Source organism: Camelus bactrianus, chromosome 1, assembly GCF_048773025.1.
Source record: "Camelus bactrianus isolate YW-2024 breed Bactrian camel chromosome 1, ASM4877302v1, whole genome shotgun sequence".
NCBI classification, from domain to species: domain Eukaryota; kingdom Metazoa; phylum Chordata; class Mammalia; order Artiodactyla; family Camelidae; genus Camelus; species Camelus bactrianus.
The window spans coordinates 29,513,588-29,541,165 of record NC_133539.1 but is presented as its reverse complement, the minus strand read 5'-3'; the positions used below and the strand labels follow the sequence as shown (position 1 = coordinate 29,541,165).

The 27,578-nt window shown below is 35.0% G+C and overlaps 1 protein-coding gene across 2 annotated transcripts in view; it reads left to right on the top strand.

Moving 5' to 3' along the window:
- GBE1 (1,4-alpha-glucan branching enzyme 1) overlaps nucleotides 1–27,578 on the top strand; it is a 243,448-nt gene that overhangs the window by 171,285 nt on the left and 44,585 nt on the right. For both annotated transcript variants that reach the window (XM_074361438.1, XM_074361439.1), the window contains 3 exons: nucleotides 605–703; nucleotides 3,969–4,079; nucleotides 8,398–8,569. In XM_074361438.1, the coding sequence (XP_074217539.1) occupies nucleotides 605–703; nucleotides 3,969–4,079; nucleotides 8,398–8,569 (382 nt within the window). The remainder of the gene's footprint in view (nucleotides 1–604; nucleotides 704–3,968; nucleotides 4,080–8,397; nucleotides 8,570–27,578) is intronic.

The following is a 27,578-nucleotide window of genomic DNA, read 5'->3' as shown; positions in this document are numbered from 1 at the left end:
CTCTTTTTAAAAAAAAATTATTTTTTTATTATTATTATTCTTTTTTATGATGGGGGTACTGGGGATTGAATCTCGTGCATGTTACACATGCACTCTATCACTGAGCTATACCCTCTTCCCAGTTGCTTCACTCTTAATGTACTAACTTGACTTTCCATTTCATCAGAAGCTAAGTGCTCACAAAATACACTCCATGTCAGTGCTGTATACGGAGAGAACAAGGATAACAGATATATAGCACGTGTATTTTTATGTTTGATGAAAGCAGTAGCTAGTAATACCAGGGCTCAAAGAAAAGGGTCAGAAACTCTGTTTCAGCAGTAATGCTTTTACTGTTTTCTGTGTGACACTAACAAAAAGAAAACAAAATAGCCTCATGAGATCCAAGTTGTCCTGCCGCGGAAAGCATTACACAAAGTCTTTTTGGGAAATGAAATATGCTATCACAATCTTATCTACTTTTACAATTATGCTACCAAAACACCCACAAAATATATGCCCCCATTTATTGTTTGTACTTATTGGCCTGGATTTTACTGTTAGAAGAATACTTAGTAAAATTTTGAGCAATATGAACTGAGAATGCTGGTGCTCTTTATTTTAGGATGTATCAGGGATGCCAGCTCTGTGTTCTCCAATTTCCCAGGGAGGGGCTGGCTTTGACTATCGATTAGCCATGGCAATTCCAGATAAATGGATCCAGGTAAGATTTCATGTAACTTTTTTTTCCTGTGGGTGCTATGGACTATATTGGTTTATTTATTATTTCTTTGATTTATTTCTTAGTTGTGATCATTATTTACAGATATTACAGTTGAAGTATTAAATTCTCTCATTAGTGTGTTGATTCTTGTGCTTTTTAATAAGGTGCTTCTCAAACTTCTAAAAGTTCTAGTTTAGAGCATTCACACTTACATTATGCAGACAAGGAGAAAATATGATTGATATAATGTTAGCTGTGTAAATGGAATTTTGCATTATCAATGCAATTATATGAAACTTCAGTGTTCTATATTTAAAACACATTAAACTTCATCAAAGCATCTATTTCTGCCTGCAAATCATCAATTAACATAGAAGTCACTCCTTCATTTCCAGTGCTTGCTTCATAGTATGGTTTTTTCGCAGCAGATTTGGATTCATCCATTCCTTCATTTAGTATTTAAAAGTCCTTACCAAGTGTCAGACACTGGGAATGAATAATTGTACATGACACCTTGCATATCATTGCTAAACCAATTTTATTAAATTTAATGACAGTTCAAGTAGTTTGGACTATATTTTGTTTCATTTAATGTTTGCCTAAAAGACTAAAGTTGTTATATAGAGTTAGATTTGATATAGAACAGTTTTGATTGGCCAAGTCCGTAATCATAGGCTAATATGTATAAGGAGTCAGATGTGTGTCAAATGATCACAGCTTTCTGATGAGCCCTTTAGTGCATGAACCAGTGGCATGAGATCACAATGGTAGAAGAGCTTAGCTTTGCATAGGAAAACCACAAAGCCTACTCTGAAGGAAGTGCTTATTCTAATCATCTCTTAATTGTCTTTTCCGTACCCCTAGGCAGTTTGCGCAGTGCACAGCTGTGGCATTAAACCTCTACCAACCCAGCTTCCGCTTCTCCATTTATAATGATATCTTAAACATTTGTCGGGTGCAAAAGCAAGTGTTTTACAGAGACAATTAGACTTAGAAATCAAACAAATAAACGTGTGTTCTAGCTTAATACCTGGGAAGGTTGCTCTGTATTTGTTATTTTTTGAAAAATGCTGTGGTATTCAAGTTTCTCACCTTGGTTGAACATTTTTTTATCCACCCACCATCTTTTACTTTTTCTAGTCTTCTGCACAGACTTTTTTCCCCTCACAAGTGCCAAATCTTGCTTTTTTAATTTCCTACTGAAAAGCCTTCACCAATCTGTGCAGATTCAAGAATATTTCAAGCTGTACATCAAACTAGAATTATTTCCCAGTCTTTCATAGCTCACAGTAGGATATTTCCTTCTCTGAAAAATGGCAGTTTTTAAAAAAATATTTTTAATTTAACTTACTAAACATTTCAGTACCTTGTATGCTAAAGGTATGGTAGTAGGCAGTACATCATACAAATAGAAAAAATGTACTGTCCTCCACTTAGGCAATGAGTAAAGTTTTTTTGCTGTTGTTTTTTGTTTGTTTTCTGTTTTGACTACTGAAGTACAACTATTCCAGCATGATTCCTTGAAAAGTCTACCCTCCTTCCACTGAATTGTTTTTACACATTAGTCAAAAATTAATTGGGCATATTGGTGTAGCCCAATAGCCCAATACATTAGTTTCAAATTGTTGCTCAAAATGCCATAAGCTTAGTGTCTTAAAATAATACAAATTTACTATCATAAAATCACGAATCCGAAATGAGTCTTCCTAGGCTGAAATCAGTGCATTGTCAAAGCTGCATTCCTTCCAGAGGCTCTAGTTACCGTGCCTGTTCTAGCTTCTAAAAGTCATGTATTCCTTGGTTCATGGTCCCTTCCTCTATCTTCAAAGTCAGCAGAGTAACATCTTCAAATCTCTTACTCTGACAACTCAGGCCTCTTCTAAGAAAGATCCCTGTAATTACCTTGGGCCCATCAAGATAATCCAGGATAATCTTTCCATCTCAGTGTCACATCTTTCAAAAAGTCCTTTTTGCCACGGAAGGTGACATATTCAGAGACTCTGGACATTAGATGTGACCATCTGTGGGTGGCGATTATTCTGCCTAACACAGTCTGCCCTCTGCTGCCCAATGATTCACACTACAATTATGGGGGATGGATAAGCATGTCTGAATTCTGTAGAGCAAAAAAAAAAGCAAAGGAAGATACATAACCTCATTTCTTGCACCAAAATCTGCATTAGTTTTCTACTGCTGTGTAACAAATTACCACAAACTTAGCAATTTACCCCATGACTCAGTTGTTATCTCATAGTTCCTTTAGAGGACATCCATCACATACCCACACTTGAGGATTACACAAAGACGTGAATATAAGGGAGCAGGAATCATAGGGGCCATCTTAGAATTCTGCCTGTCAGCCTGCTGTTGACACTTTTGGACAAGGAAATGAGCCCACGTAGAAAGAGTGTGTTGTGTAAAAGAGAAGAGGCTATTTTTAGGCTATTAACTCTGAGGAACACCAGCATTTTTTAGGACAGGCAGAGAAAGGGACTTTGCAGGATGCCTAGAGTGGTGGGGAAACAAAACAATCGGGAGTGTCACAGTGGTAGACTGAGAAGGAAAGCATTTCACGGGAAAGTTCAGGGCAGCCACAGCATCATATACGGCAAGCTTTTGCCTTAAGAAAGAGCAGCTCCTGACCTAGGAGGCAGTCATAATCTGAGATTTGGGCAGGATTATTTGCATCCAAGAGGTGTTAGGGGTGCAGAAGCCACAGGGAGACTGAGCAGCCACTGAGGTGGAGACAAAAATGTGTGGTCTGTTCAGATGATAATTATTTCATGATAATTAGCCTTTACACTTTGAAATAGTAGTTGTTTTAATTATTTTAGGATTGGAACAAGACACTATTCCTACATTTTTTTTTATTCGTACCTAAAAATGTAGCAAGTATATCTCTACCTTGTGGAAGTTACAGAAGGACATACTGCACAACAGTACTTTACTGTGATCATTAATCATGTGGTAGCAGCTGTTACAGAGGAAAAAAGGTTGCAGAAATCCTACAGTATAGTGATCAAATCACCTGCCCAAAAGCAAGCACACGTGTGCGCACACACACACATACAACCTCACTGTCATTTAGAGAGTCTGTATAAAAGCTATGATTTCAGTAAAAGTTTCAAAAAGATATTTTTGCTACATGAGTGTGCTTATAATTACATGTCAGATAATTTGGATTGATGAGATGTGTACCGTCAGATTGGGATGTAAAGCAAGAATGATAATGGTATATTCAAATTACTTTCTCTCTTGCATCTAGCTCCTTAAAGAATTTAAAGATGAAGATTGGAATATGGGCAATATAGTGTACACACTCACAAACAGGCGCTACCTTGAGAAGTGCATTGCTTATGCAGAGAGCCATGATCAGGTAACCGAATGTGTGTGCAAACCACTCCTCTCTGTCTGTATTTAGTAACATATCTCAATGCGAATTTCTATAGTTTAATACAATTAATATAAGTTGTAATCTGTTTTTATGTGAAAACTACTCATCCTTGAAAAACATTTTAAAATTAGTTTGTAGATCTGTAAATTGCAGCTTCAAAATGCAGTACCATTTTTAAATTGCCAAACTGTAATTAAAAATTATAAATGACAGTGGCAAATGTTATCTCTTTTTTTTGGTATTTTTTTTTTATTGAAGTGTAGACAGTTTACAATGTTGTGTCAATTTCTGGTGTATACATAATGCTTCGGTCATACATGAACATACATACAATTGTTTTCATATTCTTTTTCACCGTAAGTTACTACAAGGTATTGAATATGCTATACGGTGTACACTTGTTTATCTATTTTATATATAATAGTTAGTATCTGCAAATCTCCAACTCCCAATTTATCCTTTCCCATCCCCTTCCCCTGCTGATAACCACAAGTTTGTTTTCTATGTCTGAGTCTGAATATGTTTTCCTTTGTTGTAATGGGAGGAATGTTGGTGCTAATCCAGGTTAATTTTAATTTCCATTTTAGATTTCCTTCTAAGGGTTTTTTTTTTAATGCCTTTTGACAAGCTTTCATTATTTTTTCCCTCAATCACTGATATCTTTTGCTGAGTGATTGCCCTGACCCTTGTCCCTCTCTGTTTTAGTTCATCCTCTCTAATGTAGCCTGAGGTATTTTCCAAAGAGCGAAGTAAATTTTGTCAACCCTGATCTCTTGGCTAAAACTTCTCATTAACAGCCTCTCATATCCTGGCCCTTGTCAGAGTTTCCAGCTTTATTTTCTGCTCAACCGTCCAAGCATTCTATTCTTCAATACTGGAAAATGTCCACCCATTCCTGAGTAGGTCAGCCTGCCCCAGTCTTGTGCTTTTTCCTGCACACCTGCAAATGCCTGCTTCACCTGGGAAGCTTCTCTGAAGATCTAATGACCTATCTCAGATTATAGTCTCCATGAAGCCTTCATCTAGTTGTATAAAGAAAAAAATAATTGCCCCATTTTTCATGTTCTCATCATATTTTAAGCAGAAAATTTGTTTCTGTTGCCTTTGCTTTTCCAGCCTTAGCACTGGACTGCCTAGTAGTCACTCAGTAAACAAAAATAAATGGGAGATAAGGCCATTTAGTTATTTAAAGCTATATGAATTGTCATAAACATAGATAGCATAAAATGAATTCTTTATACATTAAAAAGAAGACAGTAAAACTTTTTGAAATTACTTGCAGTATGCATATTAAGAAAATTGAAACTCAAACAATAAGCTCTTCTGTTATTTCAACAGAAATTGACAATTTAGGATAAACACTAGTTTTTCAGGTGTCTCCTCTAACTATTAAGGAAGTGTGAGTAGACCAGAGGTCAGCTACCAAGGCCCATGGGCCAGATTCTGCCTGCTGCGTGTTTTTGTAAAGTTAGTGGGAACACAGCCATGCTCATTCATTTACCTATTGTCTGTGGCTGCTTTTGAGTTATAATGGCAGATTTAAGTAGTTGAGACTGAGAAAGTAGCCTGCAATGCTTCAATTATGTACTGTTTGGCCTTTGAGAAAGTTTACTCACTCATGAAGTAGACATATACTAACTTTTGCATCTTCCAAATCAGGGCAGTACTGTTGTTTTCAACTAAACTGGCTGTAGAGCAGATGAAATAAATACCTGTGAAAAAACTAGAACCAAAATGTAACAAAATACGAAATGAATAATATTAATTTAAGGATGGGAGAACCCCTTGCCAAATATATAACAACATGAAAATTAAACTACAAACATAAATGGTATCTTGCTATTGCAAACTCCTAGCAGTTGTAGCATGTTTTGAGCTCCCAATATGTTTATTTTATGTGAATGAATGACAAAAATAAATGAGTAGAATAAACAAATTGAAGATGAAACTGATAGATTAATTTCATAATTTTGTCCCCATGATGTACAGAAACACTGTAGATTTACCAAGAGTTATTTCATATTTTAAAGATCCAGATATTAGAAATTGGCTTGTATTAGAAATTGTCAGGAATACACAAAAAGATGCAAGTTGACTAGTTCTTTCTGAAAGCAAACATAAACTGAATTTTAAGCCTGATAAAAATTATAAATATAAATACTTATTAAATGAATTGCATAGAAATTCAGAACAAAAATCTAAGCAGAAGTTATCAAAATAATTTTGTAATAGAGATTACAGAAATGAACAGTCACACATAAGAATATAATTAAACAATTCAAAGAAATGGTGCTGTCAAATAATCTAACAAATATACTTATATACATTATTTTCAAACTTTTTTTAGCATTGGAGCCTTATTTTCAAACTAAGCTTTTATGGAACTCTTAAGTCATATGTCAGATTGAAGCTGCATTTCACTGGTATTGTATTAGTCTGCTAATGCACTGGTGTGTATTAGTCTGCTAGGGCTGCTATAACAGATACCACAGACAGGATGGCTTAAACAACAGAAATTTATTTCTCAATTCTCTGAAAGCTGGAAGTCCAAGATCAGATGTCAGTGGTTTGTATCTCCTGAGGCCTCTCTCCTAGGCTTACTATCTTCTCTCTGTGTCCTTGCATGGTCTTTTTTTCTGTGTAAAACCATCCCTGGTGTCTCTTTCTCTTCATAAAAGGACACCACTCATGTGGGATTATGACCTTATTTAACCTTGATTATCTCTTTATTAAGTCTTTACCTTTAAACATAGTCACACTGGGGGATTAGTACTTCAACGTGAATTTGAAAGACATAATTCAGCCCTTAACAGAACACACTCTTTTTTTTTTTTTAATTGAAGTATAGTCAGTTACAATGTGTCAATTTCTGGTGAACAGCATAATGTCCCAGTTATGCATGTATATACATATATTCATTTTCATACTCTTTTTCATTAAAGATTGTTACAAGATACTGAATATAGTTCCCTGTGCTATAAAGAAGAAATTTGTTTTTTTATATATAGTGGTTATCATTTGCAAATCTCAAATTCCCAAGTTTATCCCTTTCCACCCCCTTTCCCTTGGTAACCATAAGATTGTTTACTATGTCTGTGAGTCTGTTTCTGTTTGTAGATGAGTTCATTAGTGTCCTCTTTTTTCTTTTTCTTTCTTTTTTTTAGATTCCACATATGAGTGATAACATATGGTATTTTTATTTCTCTTTCTGGCTTACTTCACATTCATTTTATATGTTTAGATTTTAAATATTTACCTGTAAGTCCAAGAACAAAGAAAATGCATTGATAAAAAGCAAAACAATTTGAACTCAAGTAATATAGATGACAAGTTACTCTAATCTGAGAATTCTTGGAAGGAACCATATTCTGAGCCAATTCTTTCTTTGCCCTCAAAATAAGGACAAGACCCACAGAAAGAGTAGATCTTCCTGTAACAGTATTTTAAGGAAAAGTCATTTTAATGAAAATAGTTTAGATATCAGTTTGTAAGTAAAAATATTTTTCTAAAAATGAAAATGATTGTTCAGTAGTAAGAGTAAGGAGATCATGGGTTTAATCTCTGCGTTTCATCATATTTTATTTTTTGTCAGTGAAGAACACTTTGCATTAGTTAGCTGTTTTTAACCATAAATAATTCATATTGTTAAAAGGCCACTCTTGCTGTTCAGGGTGTTTCTGAGTTATCTGCCCCATTTGCCAACTATTATATTTTCATATAAAACAAATTTTAGATTAGATGGCAAATATAATGAGAAAGCAAATTTTACATTTGAAGAACAAACTGTCAATTCTCTGCTGAAAGGGAGGACGGTCCATTGTAATATATTTATATACACATTTTATATATATATATGTAAATACCTATACATAAATATGAATACATATACAATGATTTTTAAGAAACTCTTCCACCCTTTAAAAACAAATAAAATCATTGTATGCAAATTATTTTTAAAAAACCTATTTCATATTCTCAACATTATAATACATGTTTATTCTAACTTGAGAAAGTTTGAACCATCAGCTTTAGTATAACAAATATTTAGGTAGCTTATCATGAATTTTTCACCAAGCTCTTTTAAAAATAAAAGAAATGTGCATACATGAGATCTTTCCCGTGTTTCACCAGCCCACCGTCAGCATAGAAGGTGACTACTGGAAAATCCATGAAGTTGATGCTAAAGCACGTGCCTCTCCTGCATTGTTTCCCATTCTGTGTAGTCACGTGTTATTCTGTATAAATCACAACTGTTTAGCACCTTCCTTTGCGTTTATCTCTGTGACTTTTATTTCTATAGGCACTTGTTGGGGATAAGTCGCTGGCATTTTGGTTGATGGATGCTGAAATGTATACCAACATGAGTGTCCTGACCCCGTTTACTCCAGTTATTGATCGTGGAATACAGCTTCATAAAATGATCCGACTCATTACCCATGCACTCGGCGGAGAAGGCTATCTCAATTTCATGGGTAAGTGTGAGTTGGACACACACCCCATCTATGTTTAAAATGTTAACTAATATCATACATGACATAAATCATGTAGAATATTTTGGTTTGGCAGTTTAGGTTTAAAATAGAAAATTACAACTTTATTTCTTTAAAACAATGTCATGGGTAAACCGTAGAAATTAAATTACTTTAAAATTATTGTTATACTAATACATGATGCAAAAGTAATCTAATGGCTGGTATTTTATTTACTATTGTTGTCAGTAAATAGGGTGAACTAATTTTGAAAATAGAGTTAGTATTCTGAATTTGATCATTCTGAATTAATTTTATTATTTTGGTGATGCACATAGAACATAAGAAAGATATAATTATCATGTCATAATATATTGAGCTAATATTGTTAGTCTTTTTTGAGGTAATTGTATACCAGTATATCTGTATTATAAATGTGGAAACCAAGGCCCAAGATACTGTTTATATTTATTTAGAAAATAAATATTTATTTAGAAAAATAGGAAACATGAATATTCAAATGTCATTGTTGTCAGAAGGATCTTGAATGATAAAGCGTAGAAATCAACTAATACCATTTTCTGTTCTATTTGGTCAACTTTGACCATTTGAATTTTAGGAAATGTCACCAGATTTTAGGCTAGAGAGAGGTAGAAAGACTGGGAAATGCATATAAGAAGCTGACTTGTTTTTCTACAATTAAAGTCTTAGAGCTTCAGATTAATTCATTTCTACTTGGAAATTTTTATTAAAAAAAAATCTCAGATTGGACTTTTAAAAGCCTCTAAAGCCTCTTTTGTTTGCTAACTTGAGGTTAGGAAACCAAACCCAATAAACTACTCACCAGATTTCACCTGTGCAACCTGTACCTGTCGGTGCATTCCTCTCAGGTTCACCAGAATTTGTTAATATTCCCAGCTCTCAGAAAGTGGCCTTCATGACCTATGCGACTACACTTTGCCATCCACCACCAGGCTGGGCTTCCTGGGTGGACTTTGCAGGCATTGTATCCATAAGAAAAACCAGCCTCAGTTCCTTAAAAGCAACTGGTCCTCCCTGACACAATGAACACCATTCACAAATATGGCCTTTCCAGTATGGCCTTAGTTACATAATCAATTTATTCAGTTATATCCTGATGAAAAGGTGGAGTCTATAAGCCATGTAAATAACTATGTCACCATGTGGAGCAAGGAGAACTAGGGGTTTAGTGAGAAAATTATAAATGTTTTATTTCATTTCCAAAAGCAGAGTTTATTAAATTGTTATAGTGTAGGGATAGATTAAAAAGAAAATGAAGGGGCTTCCTTTTATACTTGGAAACTCAAACAACTTTCCAGATAGAGAACCAAAATCAAATAAGACCTCTGAGTTCACACTGTCAGTCCTATGTCTTTAGTTCTTAAGCCCACTGCATCCTTGAATTCTAGGAATCCTGTCTTGGTTTACTGCTTTAGTCTAGAAGTTGTGTTAGCTCAAAAGCCTGTACCTCAGAGCTGAGAGCATCAGTAGTTTGAAGGACCTAAGAGAGACCTTTTCCTGAGACTGTCCTTTGTTGAAGACAGTTCTAGCTTATAGCATATAAGAGAGCTTCAGAGTAAAACAAATCTACAGATGACAGTGACTTAATCACCCTAGTTAATTTAATATTGATAACTTTCAAATAAAAAAGGTATGATGAAAGTTCATAATGCGAACTATTCCTGAGTCTTGGAAAAAGGTAAGAACAGATCATAGACAGCTAGTACATTAACACATCTCCAGTAACTTCATAAACTTTATGAAATATTTATATTCATACCACCTTAACTGTTTACATTCATCCTAGGGCTATCTGAGCTTCTATTCTGTTTTGGAAACTCTTCCCATGGAACTTTTAATAGTATCACAATAAATAAATGTAATTATTTCTAGCATCTCTCTGTAAGGTCTGTAAATTGACCATATTTGTGGTATCTAATATCATTTTGAGACTATTCTTTGATGTAGGACTCGAAGATCTTTTGAAGTTTTACCCTTACTTTTGTCCTTCAAATGTCTTATAATGTTTAACTCTAAGATAGTATTAAAAAAAATTCCTTCTGTCTCAATATCTTATCTAAATCTAGTATTTCTCTACTAAGTTTAAAATTAGTAATCTCCAAAGGCTCCATAATTTCTGATACTGATGCTGTTTTATGAAATTTAATATTTCCCTGTGAGCTACAATGGGTTTAAATATTTTTTTCCACTTTCTGATCATGTCACTCTCATGCCTAATGGCTTTGATGACTACAGTGTCCTCCAGCTGACCCATGAGCCTCACATGAAAGGTCTCCCGAGGGTCTCCCCGTTGATTGCTCTGCCCCAGCCAAGCAAGCCTTCTTCCAGTTCATTGAATGTATCAACCTCCTTCCACTCTGAACTCTGTACATTTCGCTGTTCTCCCCTCTTGGAATCATTCTACTCAAACATCCCCTGCCATTCCTGACCAAATTCTTTATCTGCATATCTTACTTCCTTAGGGAAGCCGTTCCTAAATCCTCAAAGTTCACTAGTTTTACCTATGATTCATTTTATATTACCCTATACTTACCTTTTGTGACACTTAACAAAGTAACATTTTTTAAAAACCTGTTAAATATATGACTGCCTTGATATTTTTAAAACTCAGTGAAAATAGGGGCCATCTGTATCTTATTTACTATTATATCTCCAGGAATTAGTAGCAACTAGCGCGGTATCTAGGACATCACAAGACTTTCCCATTTTCCTGAAAAAGGAGATTTTATACACTTATATATATGTATATGTATTATATATAATTGTAATATTTTTAGCAATAATTCATTAGCTGCAATCACCAGTTGTAATTTTAAGCAAAGTTATTTTTTTCAAGTGGCTTGTAAGAAATTAATTTTTATCAACTTAAGAAATTCAAGACCGAGGAGCAATCTGTTTGTTTACTTCTGTTTTAGGCATTTTTTAAACTTGTTAGCTTTCTGGAGTTTTATTTTTATTTAGCTCTAGTAGAGAAAGGATGAGTTAAAAGAAGAATCTCACAGAAACACATTTTGTAGTTTTTCATTAAAATATGTTTACATAAATTTGTCAAGTATTTAAATATGTGTTCTATTTATTAAAAATCATTAAGATCACTATGGATTTCCTCACAGTGATACCAGTTTAGCTGATTTATTTTGTTTTTGTGTTATATACTCCTAATTTTGAGTTTCAAAAATTTCTTTCATTCTGGTTAAAGCAGGGGAATATTTGCTATGATTTTTTTTTATTTGCTAGGTTATTTAAATTTATTATGAATAAATAGGTTTATATTTCCTGTTCTTCTGCCATATCATTATATGAAAGAGGAGCAGGGATAGCTAAATACATTTTATATTTTTACGACACTGATCATAAAAGAGCTATAATGATAAAGAGTAATAAAAGTAAATTTATATTGACATACATTCTCTGTTTTCTAAAATACTTTTACATGCATCATCTAACTTAATCTTCATAAAAATTTTCTTTTTCTATACTGTCTTAGTTTCAAAGAAACATAGGGTAAAAGAAGAGTACTCAGGTATCAATGTAGATGTTCCAAGTCCCATTTTACTAAAACTGCAGCTCGGAGAGCAAGAAGGACATGCCTAAGGTTGAACAACTAGGGAACGACAGCTGATCCATTGTCTTTTTCTTCTATTTCCAGTTGGAGAAAATTAGGGAAAAAAATTATTAGATCAATGTGTAGAGTAGCTACCAAAGTATGGTTAATACGTATTTTTTAGAGACTAAGGGTAGAGCGTAGTGGTTAAGTAAAGGACCTGGGTGAGGACCCGAGCTATTAGCTCTGTGAGCTGAGTGGATTGATCATCACTCTGTGCTTTTGTTTGCTCAGTGATGGAAGGGAGCCATGCCTGCCTCAGAGGGTTGTTTTCAGGGTGAAATGATTTAATACGCACGCAAGACTTAGAATATTGCCAGGCACATAGCTCATTGTTAATGTTTATTTAAATTTAATTTAATTTTAAGTGAAATTACTTCTACTATTTTTTAATATTGTTAGTTATTTCATTAAATACATGGGTCCTAAATGCTGAGGTTATAATTTCATCTAACAGTTTCTTTAGAATCTTATCTGGTGATATATTGTTTAATGTAAAAGTTTCTTAAAATATTTAATTCATTTCTTCTTGAAAACCAGTAAAGGTGATAACTCCTTGTTAAAAACCAAATGACATTTTCCTAGGTGATATTAAATGGTTAATTATACAGAAATTAAGCCATTTCTATAATCAGTCTCACTAAGAGTAAATATTACTTTTTTTTTTTTTGGTTTTTAACTCATAGTGACGTCTACTGAATGTTGCTACTAAAACATCTTACTTAGCTTTCATTATGAGGAGATCTGACGGTCACCTCAATTCTCATTTCTAGGATAAGCCAATATCCTATTAATCAGTTAACATTATGTATTATGTGGTTTCTGTGTATGAGTGTGTGTGACCTTTGGATAAGCTTAGTATGTTTTTCTGGCATACTTGTGCACAGATGTATTTCACACAGAGAGGAGGAGGAGGGAGGGAGATAGAGAAGGCAGACTGATATAAGGCAAGTTCAGTGAATTTGAGATATACATCAATTTAAACGATACATTTAATATATTCATAATACATTCTAGAATGTGTTTTAACACAATTTATAAAATTCCTTCATGCTTCAGACATTTATATGTACATACTAAGTACCAGGTATTGCTAAGTGGTGAATATTCCTAGGTGAAAAATAGTTCTTACCCTCAAGGTCTCAAAATCCAAAAGGGAGTAGGGACAAATAAGCAGACGAGTATCTCTATACTAGTACACTCACTGGATACAGTGATAGAGATAAGCAGAGAATGTCATGTAAATATGTAGGAAACTGTGGTAGGAAATTAGATTGTTGTTGGAATTTATGTGCTGCTTCCACCAGACAAACTTAGAAGACTAGAAAGGCACAAGAAAGTCATACAATGAACTCAGTAAAAGTCTGAGTAGGACTGAAGCAGTGGAGTGAGATTTAAAGTCAGTCAGGAATATTAAACTTCAAAAAAATGAAAAAACTGGGGCCTGAGGAAGTCAATTTAGAGATCATTCATTGATTGGCAAGTTTAATGAAAAACTGTGATTTTCAATCACTTTAAAATACCATGAACTCTTCAGTAAAAAGGCTTCGTATTGATTGATGGTTGAATAGCTTTATGGTTTATTTGTTCCTCTATTTATAGTATAAAGTGATACAGATTAGAAATATGAGATGTGATTATTGATAATCTATATGGATATGTCTTTACTATTTTTATAATTAGTTTAATGTTTGATTGATGGTTAAAAATAAATGTAGGATGAAAACCATTTGCTTTACACATAGGATGACCTCAGTGAATACACATGTTGCAGGCACACCTCCTTTTGCTGTGCTCCACTCTATTGTGCTTCACAGATAATTACATTTTGTACAAAATAAAAGTTTATAGAAACCCTGTTTTGAGCAAGGCTATGGGCACCATTTTTACAAGAACATTTGCTCACTTTCTATCTCAGTCCCAATTTTGGTAATTCTCACAATCTTTTAAACTTTTTCATTATTGTATTTGTTATGGTGATCTGTGGTCAGTGATCTTTTTTATTGAAGTATAGTTGATTTACAATATTATCTTACTTTGAAGTGTACAACACAGTGATTCAATATTTTTTTAGATTATACCCTATTTAAAGTTATTACAAAATAATGGCTATGTCTCCCTGTGTTTTACAATGTATCCTTATAGCTTATTTATTTTGTACATAATAGTTTGTGTCCCTTAATCTCCTACCCCTATTTTGCTCCCCACTTTCCCTCTCCCCACTGGTAACAACTAGTTTGTGAGTCTATTTGTTGTATTTTTTTATATTCATTTGTTGGTTCCGCTTTTTAGATTCCACATGTAAATGATAACATTGAATATTTGTCTTTCTCTGACATTTTGCTAAGCATAATACCTTCTAGGTCCATCCACATTGCAAATGACAGAATTTCATTATTTTTTATGGCTGAGTAATATTCCATCTCTGTGTGTGTGTGTGTGTGTGTGTGTGTGTGTGTGTGTGTGTGTGTGTGTGTGTGTGTGTGTATTTATATCACAGTTATCTATTCATCTGCTGATGGACACTTAGGTTGCTTCCATATCTTGGCTATTACAAACAATGCTACTGTGAACATTGGGATGCATGTATCTTTTCAAATTAGTGTTTTCATTTTCTTCATATATATGCCCAGGATTGGAATTGCTGGATCATGTGGTAGTTCTGTTTTCAGTTTTTTGAGGAACCTCCATACTGTTTTCCATAGTGGCTGCACTAATTTGCAATCCCTTCAGCAGTGTACTAGGTTTCCCTTTTCTCTACATCCTCGCCAACATTTGTTGTTTGTAGACTTTTTGATAATAGCCATTCTGACAGGTGTTTGGTAACCACATCATGGTTTTGACTTGCTTTGATGTTACTACCACAACTTGCCAAAGACTCAGATGATAATTAGCATTTTTTAGCAATTAATATTTTTTATTTAAGGTATGTACATTGTTTTTAGTCGTAATGTTATTGCACACTTAATAGACTACGATATACTGTGAACATAACTTTTATATGCATTGAAAAACCAAAGAATTTGTGCAACTTTATCACAATATACACTTTACTGAGGTGGTTTGGAACTGAACCCACAATGTCTCCTGGGTATGCATACACTTGTACGTAAATAAACTTCTAAAGCAATTCATAGGAGAAGAAAATGGAGATAATGGTATTTTTTGCCCCATTTTTCTGGTGATTATCTGGTTATCTTGGAGGTGCTACCTTTTTCTAATCCAGTCTACTTCGGAAGAGGGAGTGGTGGTGTGCCCTCATCATGTGACACATCAGGAGTTACTGTAGAGAGGTGTGGTACGGCGGGCAAGTGGGTTACTATGTCCAGTAATACAGTGCCAGGAAAAAACACCAATACTAACACTGCAGTATTAATTCCAGGTACAATTAACCCTTGAACAACACATGTTTGAACTACAAAGATCCTTTTCTTTAATGTAATGTTTTATTTCTTAAGATAAAAGGAATCTGATATTTTTTATTGTTATCCATGCTGCTTGTGATGTAAGATAACTATGTGAATTCCATGGTGGTTGTTTTCAGTAAGGATGTTAAAATACTCAGCAGTCAGATTCCCCTTGTGTGGGTTAGGCGTGTCTTCTTATACGTGAATATTTTTCAGTGTTAAATACTACACTGCTACACTGCACGTGGTGGTTGAATCTGTGGATGTGGAGGAACCGAGGATATGGAGGGCCAACTATAAGTTAATTGCAGATTAACCCTCTCCTTGTTCAGGAGTCAACTGTAATACCAAAATAGTGCATTGATGGTATTTTTTTTTTTTATTAAATTCCTCTTAGAGGTCTAGAAAAAGAGAAGTGAAATATTTAATTCATTTAAAATATAAACACGTACAAACATTTTAAAATGGCAAATAAAGCATAAATTAAAATCTGAGCATTAAACAAGTATCTTGCTGATTTAAAATATTGGCAGATAAAGTCGAATGTAATCCTAAGAATCAGCTATCTGAACAAAATGATGAAAATTTAATCATACATTTAAAAACTAAAAAAAAAAGTTGTAATCATTTTTAAAATTTGAATTTAAAAAATAAAGTGCATTAAAGTGTTGTCATCACTGAGTTAGTACCAAATCAGTTTCCATGAAAAATTTTCTGGCTCTTCAGAAATCTCCTTGTAGTCCTATCCTAGACTGAGCAGTGGTAAGGAGAAAGTTACACTGGACAGATTACTCCAGATATTTTCTTCATTTTCAGGTAATAAAATGTCTTATCTAATAATTTTGGGGATGGTAGGTAAGGACTGCAGTCTTCTACAGAGCTTGTTGCCAGTTTTGTTTCAAAGAAAGTTGTTTTGGTTTCCCTCCTTAATTTGACTCCATTTTCTTTAGTTTCATCATATATTGATAGAGATTCAAATGCAGAGTGACCTGAATTGTTTTCAATACTGTCATGTTCATATTCCACTTGTTCAGAAAGCCTTTGAACTAAAATATCTTGCAACAGAAGCTTTGCCTTCGCGGTTGTCATTTTCTCCTTCCTCTTGGGGATGCTATGTTATAGAAGAACATTTTCTAAATGAGTACACCTTCATTCCACGTGAAATTTTAATGCTTTATATAACTCTCTGGGTATATCTCAAAACATAAATGATTCAGATTTCTCATTTAAAAAATACTGAACTAGCAGAGTTAAATCAACAAAACTGGCAATGCCTCACTACTATAATACAGCATGATTGTCCAGAAAGCTGAAAACTCATGTTGTAGTCATAAAACACATTCCCCATGACATCAGCTATTAATGCATAAAACTGAAATGTCACAAATAATCTGGAATCAACAGGACTCACTGAGGTGTTCACTCATTTATTTATTCATTCATTTAATTTAAACTCATTGTTTCCATGTCAATTTCTGGGTATAAGTACAGCTTGGTTGTAACTGGAGTTGTGTGAAGGCAAAAAAGTTCATGCTTGATAGCTTTTATAGTACCAGTGAGGACATCATTTGAGAGTGGAGGGAGTAAGAGACGTTGGAGAAAAAGGTGAAAGTATGAAATAGACATCTTCAGGTGTGAGAATACTAGAGAACCAGAGTAGGATATCTAGGTAATATTAAATGTGCGTTGGAGATTTTTAATCAAGATTATATATTGAATCAGCCTTTTGGCTGGGTGACTTTTTTTTTTCTAGAAGGCCATGGTTGATCAAGGGTTGAAATTTTGTCAGGCATCTGTCAAAAAGAGGGAAGGATTTTGAAAGCATTAGAAAATAAGCGATATAATACAGAACCAATAAATCACTGGTTCTCAAAACTGCACACTGAAATGATCTGAAGAGTTTCAAAATATACTAGAAATTGTGATTGAATTGGTCTTGGCCGTAGCCTGGCCTTTGGAAGTTTTAAAAGACTCCTTCAGGCTAGGAAGTAAAGAGAATTCCAGGAGGATATAAAAGATAAAGGAAAGTTCTCTGGCTCTAGAAGAGAAATCGTAGAGGGCATGGTATGAGGATGTAGGAGGAAAAGAAGGGAAGTTGGGATGGAAGATGAGTATGTGGTGAGTCCACCCGTCAGTGAAGGGCCAATGAGGGACCAGGAGGCTGGACTTGAACTTCTCAGAGCCAACAAGGCAAACAGGAATGGGGCTGCTTCTGGAGTTTTCCTGGTCGGTATTGAGAAACTCTCTCAAATATACTTTTATCAACAAATAAAATTTAAATGAGAAGCCTTTTCTGCTTTTCTATATTGTTTTCTCTATAAACAAACTAAAATCATGACCTTAGAGTAAACTAGTTTTTTATTAATAATGTGGGTCATCTGATATGTGTACATATGTTTTTATTACTTTCTTGTTTAGGAGTCTCATTACCACAGTGTTATTTCTCATTTCTTTAATGAGTGATACCTGAGGAGAAAGAGACATAATTACAAACTGGCAATTTTCTCTCTCAGCAGTATTATGAAATTTCCACTACTAAAGTTGAAGGATTTTCTCAATATGATTATATTGTATTTTGACATTTGAAATTCTGTGGGACATTCTTTAATGAATATGTTACATTCTCCCTGAAGCCACAGGGAGAGTTGGATGGATTTTGTGTCAGTCTGCATTTAGTGATAGCTACATTATACTTCAGTGTAAAATGTGTGCTTCTACTTCACATCTTCCATCTGTGATTGTTTAGTGTCAAACTTGTAAATTCTTCTTTTTTCCAAGAGATAGGAATACAATAAAAATTTAAATGTCTTCCCGCTAAGTGCTGGAATTGAAGCAGTTATAAGAAGACAAAATACACTCTGCCGAACAGTAGGAGTGCTAATTTTTGGCATTTTCTCTTAGCTTGTTGAGGCAAGTTTACTGAATGTAGCACCGCTAGGAGAGGTCTATAAAACTGAGCTGTGAAAAACTGCAATATTCTCAATATGAGCTGTTGCAAATGGCTTGAAGCCCTGGTAAAATGCTCAGAGACACAAGGAGAATCTATTTTAAATGGCGTAGACTTAGAAGTAATGGCCCTGATTTGATTCACAACGCACTGATAACCAATTTGGGCTGGCGTTTAATGAGAACTTACCACGAGTATGACATTGTGCTCAGAGTTAAGGAGGTGCCACTGCAGTTACCTGGGGAGCTTTAAATCCTGAAGCCCAAGCCCCATCAGTCTTTCAAGCCTGAGTCAGTGAGCTTGAAGCTGTGGCACAAGTTGTTTTTAAAAAATCTCACCAAGTGATTTTAATTTGTGGAGATACAACATAGAGATCCGCTGACGGGAGGGAAATGCAGAAATGAAAGGTGGGCCAAAGACAGATCCAGATGGTGCTGGAATCACTGGAGGTGGCTGATTGGCTCGCCTCTCCCTCTCCCCACATGATTTAAACACCCTTGTCAGTACTGGAAATGTTCCTTCTGCCAGATTAACTTTCCCAAAAGAACCTTCAAATCCTTGCTGATCATAACCTGGGAGAAGAGTCACTTTACAGAAGCTCCACCTTAACCTATTGGAAAAGGTTCCTGATGTAACTCACCCCTAGTTGTCCGTAGCCCACTCACATTGACCAGATTGACTACGTCACACCCTTTACAAATAGGAAAAGTTTCTGCTAATGATCTGGATTTTGAGAGGAAATAAGAAGCAACTGAACCTATATGTCCTGAATTCTCTCAGTCTTGATCTCAGAGCAGGACACCTGCATGGGCCCTGCGTATCTTTTGGAATATGTATGGCTGTCAGTGGTGTCAGTGTGTGTGGTGTTACTGACTCTTCCGGAACTACTCTTCAGCTGGGCTGATCTCCTACTGAAGTCCCAAAGAAAGGAGTTAGAGCAACGGTATGAGAGCCACTGTGGTCTTTATCCATCTAAGCAAGGTCTGCTACGCTATGGTCCTTTGCCTCTAGGCCTTTTGTATCAGAAACAAGAATTTTTCTCTCTTTGGTTTATTTCTCTAAAACTGCTTCAGAAATTGGGATATTAATTACTAATGTTGGTTCAGTTGTTTATTTTCATCAGAGAGACTTGTAGGGAAAGTAAAATTCTTTTTCTGTACAAAAGTCTTATGAATTTTGGGCCAAAGCCTACCGTCTAGGGCATTGACTTTTGTCCTAGAGAATGTATATCATCATAGCACCATAAAGAAAAAGAATTTCCACACATGAGAGGCACTTGTTTTCCTTTCCATCTCTGTCTCCTCAAGGTAAGATAATCATAAGTAGGAACTTCAACTTGTATACTGTGTAGCAGATTTCCTAATCTAATGAAACAATAAAGTAGGCCTGGATCTTAAAGTAAGTCCCAGTGAAAAGAGCACAATTTTTTCTAAAGTTAATACCATAATTCTTTGCTCTTAAAAACACACAAACACACACACTATATATATATACTTGGTGTGTATGTGTATATATATATATATAATATATGATGTATGTTTTATTTATTTTCACATATATATGTATGTGTGTGTGTGTGTGTGTGTGTGTGTATCACTGAATGTTCTCACTATCTACAAAGCCCTGGATTAGAAAGAGACCCATAATATATAAACCTGTCCAGCTCCATTGTTGAGTTGTAGATGGTTGAGTTTGCAGAATGGAGGAACTATGTACTCTAACATTATTTAGAAACGTACAAATCCCGTCAAGCCTTCTTCATTGCTTTATTACTTGGCATTTAAAAAAAAAAACTCCAGAGCCTCACGTCATGAGCTTCAGTGTCCCACAGCAGTATCCTCAAAATTCAGGGAGTCAGCTAGGTTCAGGATCCTCTGTCAAATTGCTCATCTTCTTAAGGACAGAAAAATAGGATGTAATCCTAGGACATGTGAGTCAAGATAAATTCATATATAATGGGCATCATACATAGCCCTGAATTCCTAATTTTGTTGTATCTTCAACTAAGACTCCCCATGATCCAATCCCAGAGTCCCACCTGAATGATAACCTTGATTTATTGGTGGAATCTGCCTAAATGAGATACCAATAAATGAATAAGCATCCTGTTCTCCGCCACTGGTCCCATGGCATGAGTTTTCTTTACTTTCATGATATTTCTGCTGTGGTATTAGGCTCTTGATTCATTTCTCGCTCTCACTAATTCTCTCCTCTCCAGTTTTACTTTAAAGTAAGTCTTGTTTTTCGGCTCACAGCCTTTTAGAACTTCTCATAGGCTTCTACAGGTCATCAGGAAACCCACAGATCTTCCTTCCGAAAACGATTGATCAGAGAGTTTATTTTAGGCTCTGAGGCTGAATGACTGGCTCTTCCAGTATTATTCAAGTAGGCTGTAAAGATCCTTTTAACCACAGGATGCAAAAGGTGTTTGATTTTATACTACTAGAGCTGGTGAGCTGCATGTATGGTTGTCATCTCTTGGAATGTGATGGTGACTGCTCTAAACACAACTAATCTGCTCTGGCAACCTTTCTTCTGAGCAACTTTCTGGCAGGAGATAGGATTTAGAAGGCGAATTTCTCTGCCTCTAAAACTTTAGATTCTTATCTGAGTTTTACCTCTCCATGCCAGCTCACTCCCCCAAACAAAGCAGGATGGTGAAATATACTCAACTAATCTCAGTTAGTAGAGAGATTAAATTCCTTAGAAAACACAGTAATTTTTTATTTTTCCTTTCTCACTAGAGAAACATAGATTTCTCTTTGGGAATATATTTTCCTTGAGGGATTAAGGAGATGCATATTATTTGGGTGACTTGTCTTAATTCTTTGTGCATACTATTCGAAAAATAGTTATAATATCCTAAATATTTACCCTGAGCAAGGTAGTGCTATAAATACTTTACGTATAGTATCTTAACCTGAGTTACAACCCTAAGAGGTTAGAATGATTATCTTCATTTCACACATGAGGAGAATGAACGGTTTAGTGGCTTGTTTAGATTAATACAAGAGCCAGAATTTGAGCCCAGTCTGTCTGCCTCCAAAAAGACCGCTTGATATAAACTAATTTATTATTCCTCGTTTCCCCTCGGTGAGGGGGCAGGGATTGTTCCAAGGCCGCCTTGGATACCAAAGTCCAAGGCGGCTCAAGTCCCTGTGTAAAATCACATAGTGCAGTCAGCTCCCTGGCTTCCACAGCCTGGGATGTGGAGGGCCAACTCTGCTGTTATTTTACCTGAAATGTATGCCAAAATTGTCAGTGATGTTGGCAAATCTCTAGCTATAGACGTCCCTCTGGAGGAGATGAGTCAAAGAGGAATGTAACAAACCAAATTTCATATTGTGTGGCGATCTATGAGATAAATCAAAGAAGAAAGTAACATTCTCAGATTTCAAGCCTGAATTTGAAATGACTTGTTAGTCCTCGTTCTACAGTGATTCAGCACCTAACTGCCATGTCAGACACCAGCCTGGGACCTGGCTAACGGAAGGCGTAGGCATTAGCTTAAGGAGCCCCCTGTCCAAGGAGGGGAGGAGACTGACGAAGCCAGACAGAAGTAGGTCTGTTAGATGATAAATGTCACCTTCCAGATCTGCGCTGAGCGGTGTGAGTCCCCCAGGGAAGAACACTGAACTGATACTCAGGGGAGGGAGTGGTGGGCCACCAGGAAAGGCTTACAGCAGGCAGGGGGTTAAGTTTCAAGTGCCCCTTCTCTCTCTGTCCTGATTCTCCGTGACTGTCCCCCACTGGAACAGTGACTAGGGAAAGCTAGGAAGGTGAAATAGAATGAGGGACATACTAATTTAGAATGTGGATGATGAGAGAGAAGCCAGGTCATAGAGAGCTATTGAAGGGTTTTCAGGAGATTGACATTGTCAGATCCACGGTATAGATATGTTACTCGACTGAAAATGTGAGAGATGGATTTCAGGGGCAGTCACCTCCAACTAAATATAGCACTGCAAGATCCTCTGCCCCTGGAGTTCTTTAAAACTGGTCTAAAATTGTAGGTCTCAGTTCTTTCTACACTAGTCACATCAATCAATAAGTTGGATATATCCCTCGTGGATGAGTTCAAAGTCATTTTCTTCATTTTTTTTAAATAAGATTTTTCTGAAGATTATGAGGAAAATAAAGCTACCGTTTTCCAGAGTCATGGGAATACTAGGATCCCTCTGATTATTCCCTCAAATAAAAGACACTTAATTGTTAATTCTGCCTAAGTTATGTGGTGTAAGGATAAAAATATCATTACATTATTTAGGTAAATCATGTTTACTGAATATCTCCAAAGTGATCAAGTAATAGTACTTGAATACCACTTTTTGTTCTGTGTGGACCATAGATATGTTTCTTTGAATGTACAAGTTGGAATCAACCTCTGCATTTTATTTCATAATTCAGAAATGATCCAGGTACTTGATTTAAGCAGTTTTAAAAATATAAGGTAGTATAGGTATAGCTCACATTATGAAGTAACTGTCATTTAGAAAAGTTTTCTTTCGTTTCAGAGTTTATAAAATGAATGACTTGAGATACATTTGAAAAATGTATTATTTTAAAGAATTCGGTAACATGGCAAAGAATTACCACCTGATTTATCTTTCAGGAAAACATTTTCATATAATTAAGTTGCTTAAAGTAAGTTGTACCTGTAGAAGTGTAAATTACAAATTTAAAAGAAAGACAGCAAACTTTTAAAGCATAAGCAGTTGATAAACTATATTATAAAAAAGCCTACAATACAATAGTTCTCTGCCCTTTATAAACATATTTAGGAAATGTATTGAAAATTAACTAAAAAGTTTATGCTATTAAACTTTAAAAATGTCAACTTTTAGTTTTTATAGAGGAATTTCATAGCCTGGGAGAAACAGCCCAGAAACAGCTTTGCATCTTTGTTCACCATTGTCTAATGGACCCTTATGAGTTATTTTTAGTAAAAATTAATGATAGATATTTGAGCTCCACCAACACACACAAAATCACCATTCATTTTAAAATGCACTGGAATGACCATTTGGGGATGATAAGATGACAGACATAAAAATTTGAAAACCTAGGTAATCCACACCTTTTCAATATTTTAATCATATATGCATTATGATTATATAAAGGTCGTAAGTTAAATGTTCATGATATACTTGATGCCAAATTGGTAAGATGGGTAAGTAAATTTATTGTGAAGTTGTTATACTGAGTTATTTTTATAGTTTCTTCTTACCACCCTAGTCAGCCTTAATAACACCTTTCCACAAACAAGAAGACATTCTGATATCTTGGATTATTCCAATATATTATCTCCAGTTTAGTAAGAAATTATCGATTATATTATGTGCTTCACATGTCAATTCACATTCATATTTTCTTTACTTTTTCTTTATTTAACGTAAAAATGCTGAGCACTTTGAATAGTATTTTTAAAGATCAGCCTCTTTTATGCCTAGCTATAGACTTTAAAATAGTAGCATGACAGAACTTAATTATTACATGTTGTACAAATAAACATTTATGGTGCTGGTACATTTTGAAAAATCCATTTATTGACTTTTTAAAAGGCATTTTATTTATTAAAGAAAGGTCTTCTGAAAGCTATGTGAACTAATAGGACACTCTCTGTCTTTTAATTAGGAGACTTTTCAGTTGTGTGTGTGTGTGTGTGTGTATGGGCTCTCCTATAAATGAGGCCAAATACATATTAACAGAATAAATAAAAATAGTCAAACACATTCTTCTGCTTGCAAAGTTGGAAAGTTACCATTCAGGTATTTGTTAGTCCTAATATTTTTAGAACCAGACTTTCCTACAGTTCCTAAAATGAGCTTGATGGGAATAAAATCCAGGGGGCAGTGATCCCATGGTCCAGCTATGCTCCCTTTATGTAGTCTTTGAAGATGTTTAATCAAACAATTCCTTGACTACCTGATTCAGACAGCATGCACCTTCTGTACATCGAGAAGTTTGTGTACACTTATTTTCAGCAACATGCCTGTCTTTCTGGTTTCATAAACATGCCTGATTCATGCACTCTCAACATGGGTGATAGCACCCCAGTGGGAGTGAAAATTGATTGTTAAAGGAGGGCAAAAAATATCTTAGGTATTATAATAGTTACCCTGCAGAGCATCACAGCATATAGACACAGATACGCAGTAGATCTGCAGTATTTACATTTCATGGGGTGGAAACAGGGAAAAAAAATGTCTTAAAAGGCTCGTGTGTGTGTGTGTGTGTGTGTGTGTGTGTGTAGTGAGTGGAGGGCAGTTTTATGTGTGTGTGTGTGTGTGCAGTGGATGGGGGCAGTTGTGTGTGTGTAGTGGGTGGAGGGCAGGTGTGTGTGTGTGTGTGTAGTGGGTGGAGGGCAGTTGTGTGTGTGTGTGTGTGTGTGTGTGTAGTTGGAGGGGGCAATAGTACATAAAATTGAAAATACTGTATTATTTGTTGTAACTTCTGGCTCTTTTATTCCAGTGTTGCCCACTAGATTCTGTTTATCTCAAAATAGTATCTCAAGGATTATCATTTCAGTTTTCTAGTTTGATGTGTAGTTTCTACTTTTCTAGTAGACAAGTGTAATTTTAGTCATGGCTTGGCCATTCCCACATAACTAAATGTTCTTTTTGTAAAATAAAACAGAGACGTTGGCCTCATATTCTTCCTAAAAGTGGTATTAATGAGGGTTCTTATTCCCTTGGAAAATACTCCTCAAGTAGCTAGAAAAAGAAGGGATTTAAGTTTTAAATATTTTTGAAAGTGGAAAAAAAAAAGTTTTGAATGACCGCCAGCCTACTTCCAATTTAATTATTTTATTCTTGGCTTTTTTTTTTCCCTTGCCAGTATATGCTGCCCCCAACTAAATGAGGGCAAGAGTTGCCTGAGCAAATATAACATCAAAGGCCAGACAGCTTATGATAAAGAATTGAAACTTTTACATTCTAATTTTTCTTTCTATAGACACCCATCATTTTTTGAGTAAAAGACAAGGATATCTGTTCATATTTAATTAGTTGACTTTAAGGTTACATGTTTAAATTGGAAACAATTCTAATATCTCTGTATTATATGCATATTATGAAAATTATTTATTTTTGTTAATAAGAAAATAACATAATCATTATACACATTAACATTTAATATATTGAAATCCACTATATAGACAGTTTTGTTTCCTAAAATCTGTTTCTATCTATGTAACTAACCATGAGTACACAAAACGCTTGCTTCCTTTTGAGTCAGAAACATTTTAATATTTGTTTTATCATGAGAAGATTACTTGGAAAAGGCAGATACAATCATTATGACTCACCAATAGAAAAACAGAATTTTTGAATTTTAATAATTAGCAGAACATTTGCTGTTTTCTGACCCTTATCATAAGATATTTTATGCCAAGCAGTATTTACCCTACAACTTGATGGTGTACTCTAGTCACATCTAAATTGTTTTAAGTTGTAGTTAAATAAATGTCTCCTTTTATAGTAAGGCTAAACATACAATATCAACAGTAAGCACTGGACTGGAGACAGTTCTTTTTACTATGATTTTTATACACTTTTGTTTTATTTTGATAATCATAATGAAATAAATAGGAGAGGAATCTGAGAAACTATTAAAAACTTTTGCAACAGAGGTTACTAACCTGTGAAGCTAATTGGTATTTTTATCTGTTTCCATCTGCTTTGCCAGACTCCATTATATAGTTATGTGTGTTAATCCCTCTTTCTCACACTCAGACCCTTGTAGATCTCCTGCTGCCCGAGTCTCTACATTCGGCAAACTGGCTTCCAAGACCGTCATTGACCTGCAGGTCTCTGCTCCCACTTCCTCAACTCTCTTGATCATCTGGTTCCATCTGACGCCCCTTGTGTCTTCCTTCCCTGCCTTGTTTTATCAACCATGACCCTGCGTGTCCTTCACAATCTCCTTTTCACCTTGTTTCTCTTACATTGTACATATTACCTCAGGTGTCCTGGGTCTTCTTTATTTTTTTACCCTTACTCTTTCTTTCTCAGAAAGCTCATCTACTTCTAGGCTTTGGGCATCTCTTTAATGTAGATAATCCCCAAATCAACATCTCAAAATCAACCTTTTGTTCTAAGCTACACATGTAAATTTGGAAGCTGCCTGTCTGAGATCTTTACGTGGTATCTTGCTGGCTCTTCAAAGTCACTGAATCCAAAACTGGAATCATCCTCTCTACAAACCATAATGCCTTTTAATTTTTTTATTAGTGTCACCATCTCTATTCCAGTAACCATTAGATGAACTCTTAAGAGTCGTTTCAGTGGCTCCTTCCTCTTTCTTGTCCATGACATCCAGCCAGTAGCCAAGTCACAGCATCCTTATTCTTTATGTCCTTTTCCCTGTATACACTCCTACGTAATTTTCCTATGTATATTACATTTCTTTAAACTTTTAAAATTTATAAAGCATTTTTCTATGCATAATTTCACTTAGTACAGTCAACCTGCAAAGTCAGTATACTTTTTATCATTTTCATTTTGAGGTAATATAGCACAGTGGTTGAGAATTCAAGTTTGGAGACAGTCTTCCTCCCTGTATCACTGAATCTTTTGGTGCTTTACATTCATCATCTCAAAAATGGGTATTATAATGATACCTATTTTACTGAGCACTTGTAAGAATTAATATATTTAATGATGTGGAGTCTTTGGTATAATGCCTTGCATGTAATAAGTGTTTAAAAAGTGTAAGTTCTAACTATATTACAAGTAAGGGAAAGTTACATAGCTTGAGGTTACATATTTTAAGTGATAAACTGAGTCCTAAAATCCATGTCTTTTGTGTCTATATCCCATGCTTCACCTGCAGTACACACATAATTTTGCCTATTTTTTAATTTCTATAAGAGAAATTATTTACTGAAGACTCTTCTAAATTATAGCCAGAAAATTATTTGAAAGCATAAAACTGTGCAATCAAATTTGTAGTTATATAAGTCAATTAGTAGAGTTTACCTCTTAGTAAGTTTTCACTCTGTGTTTCCACTAT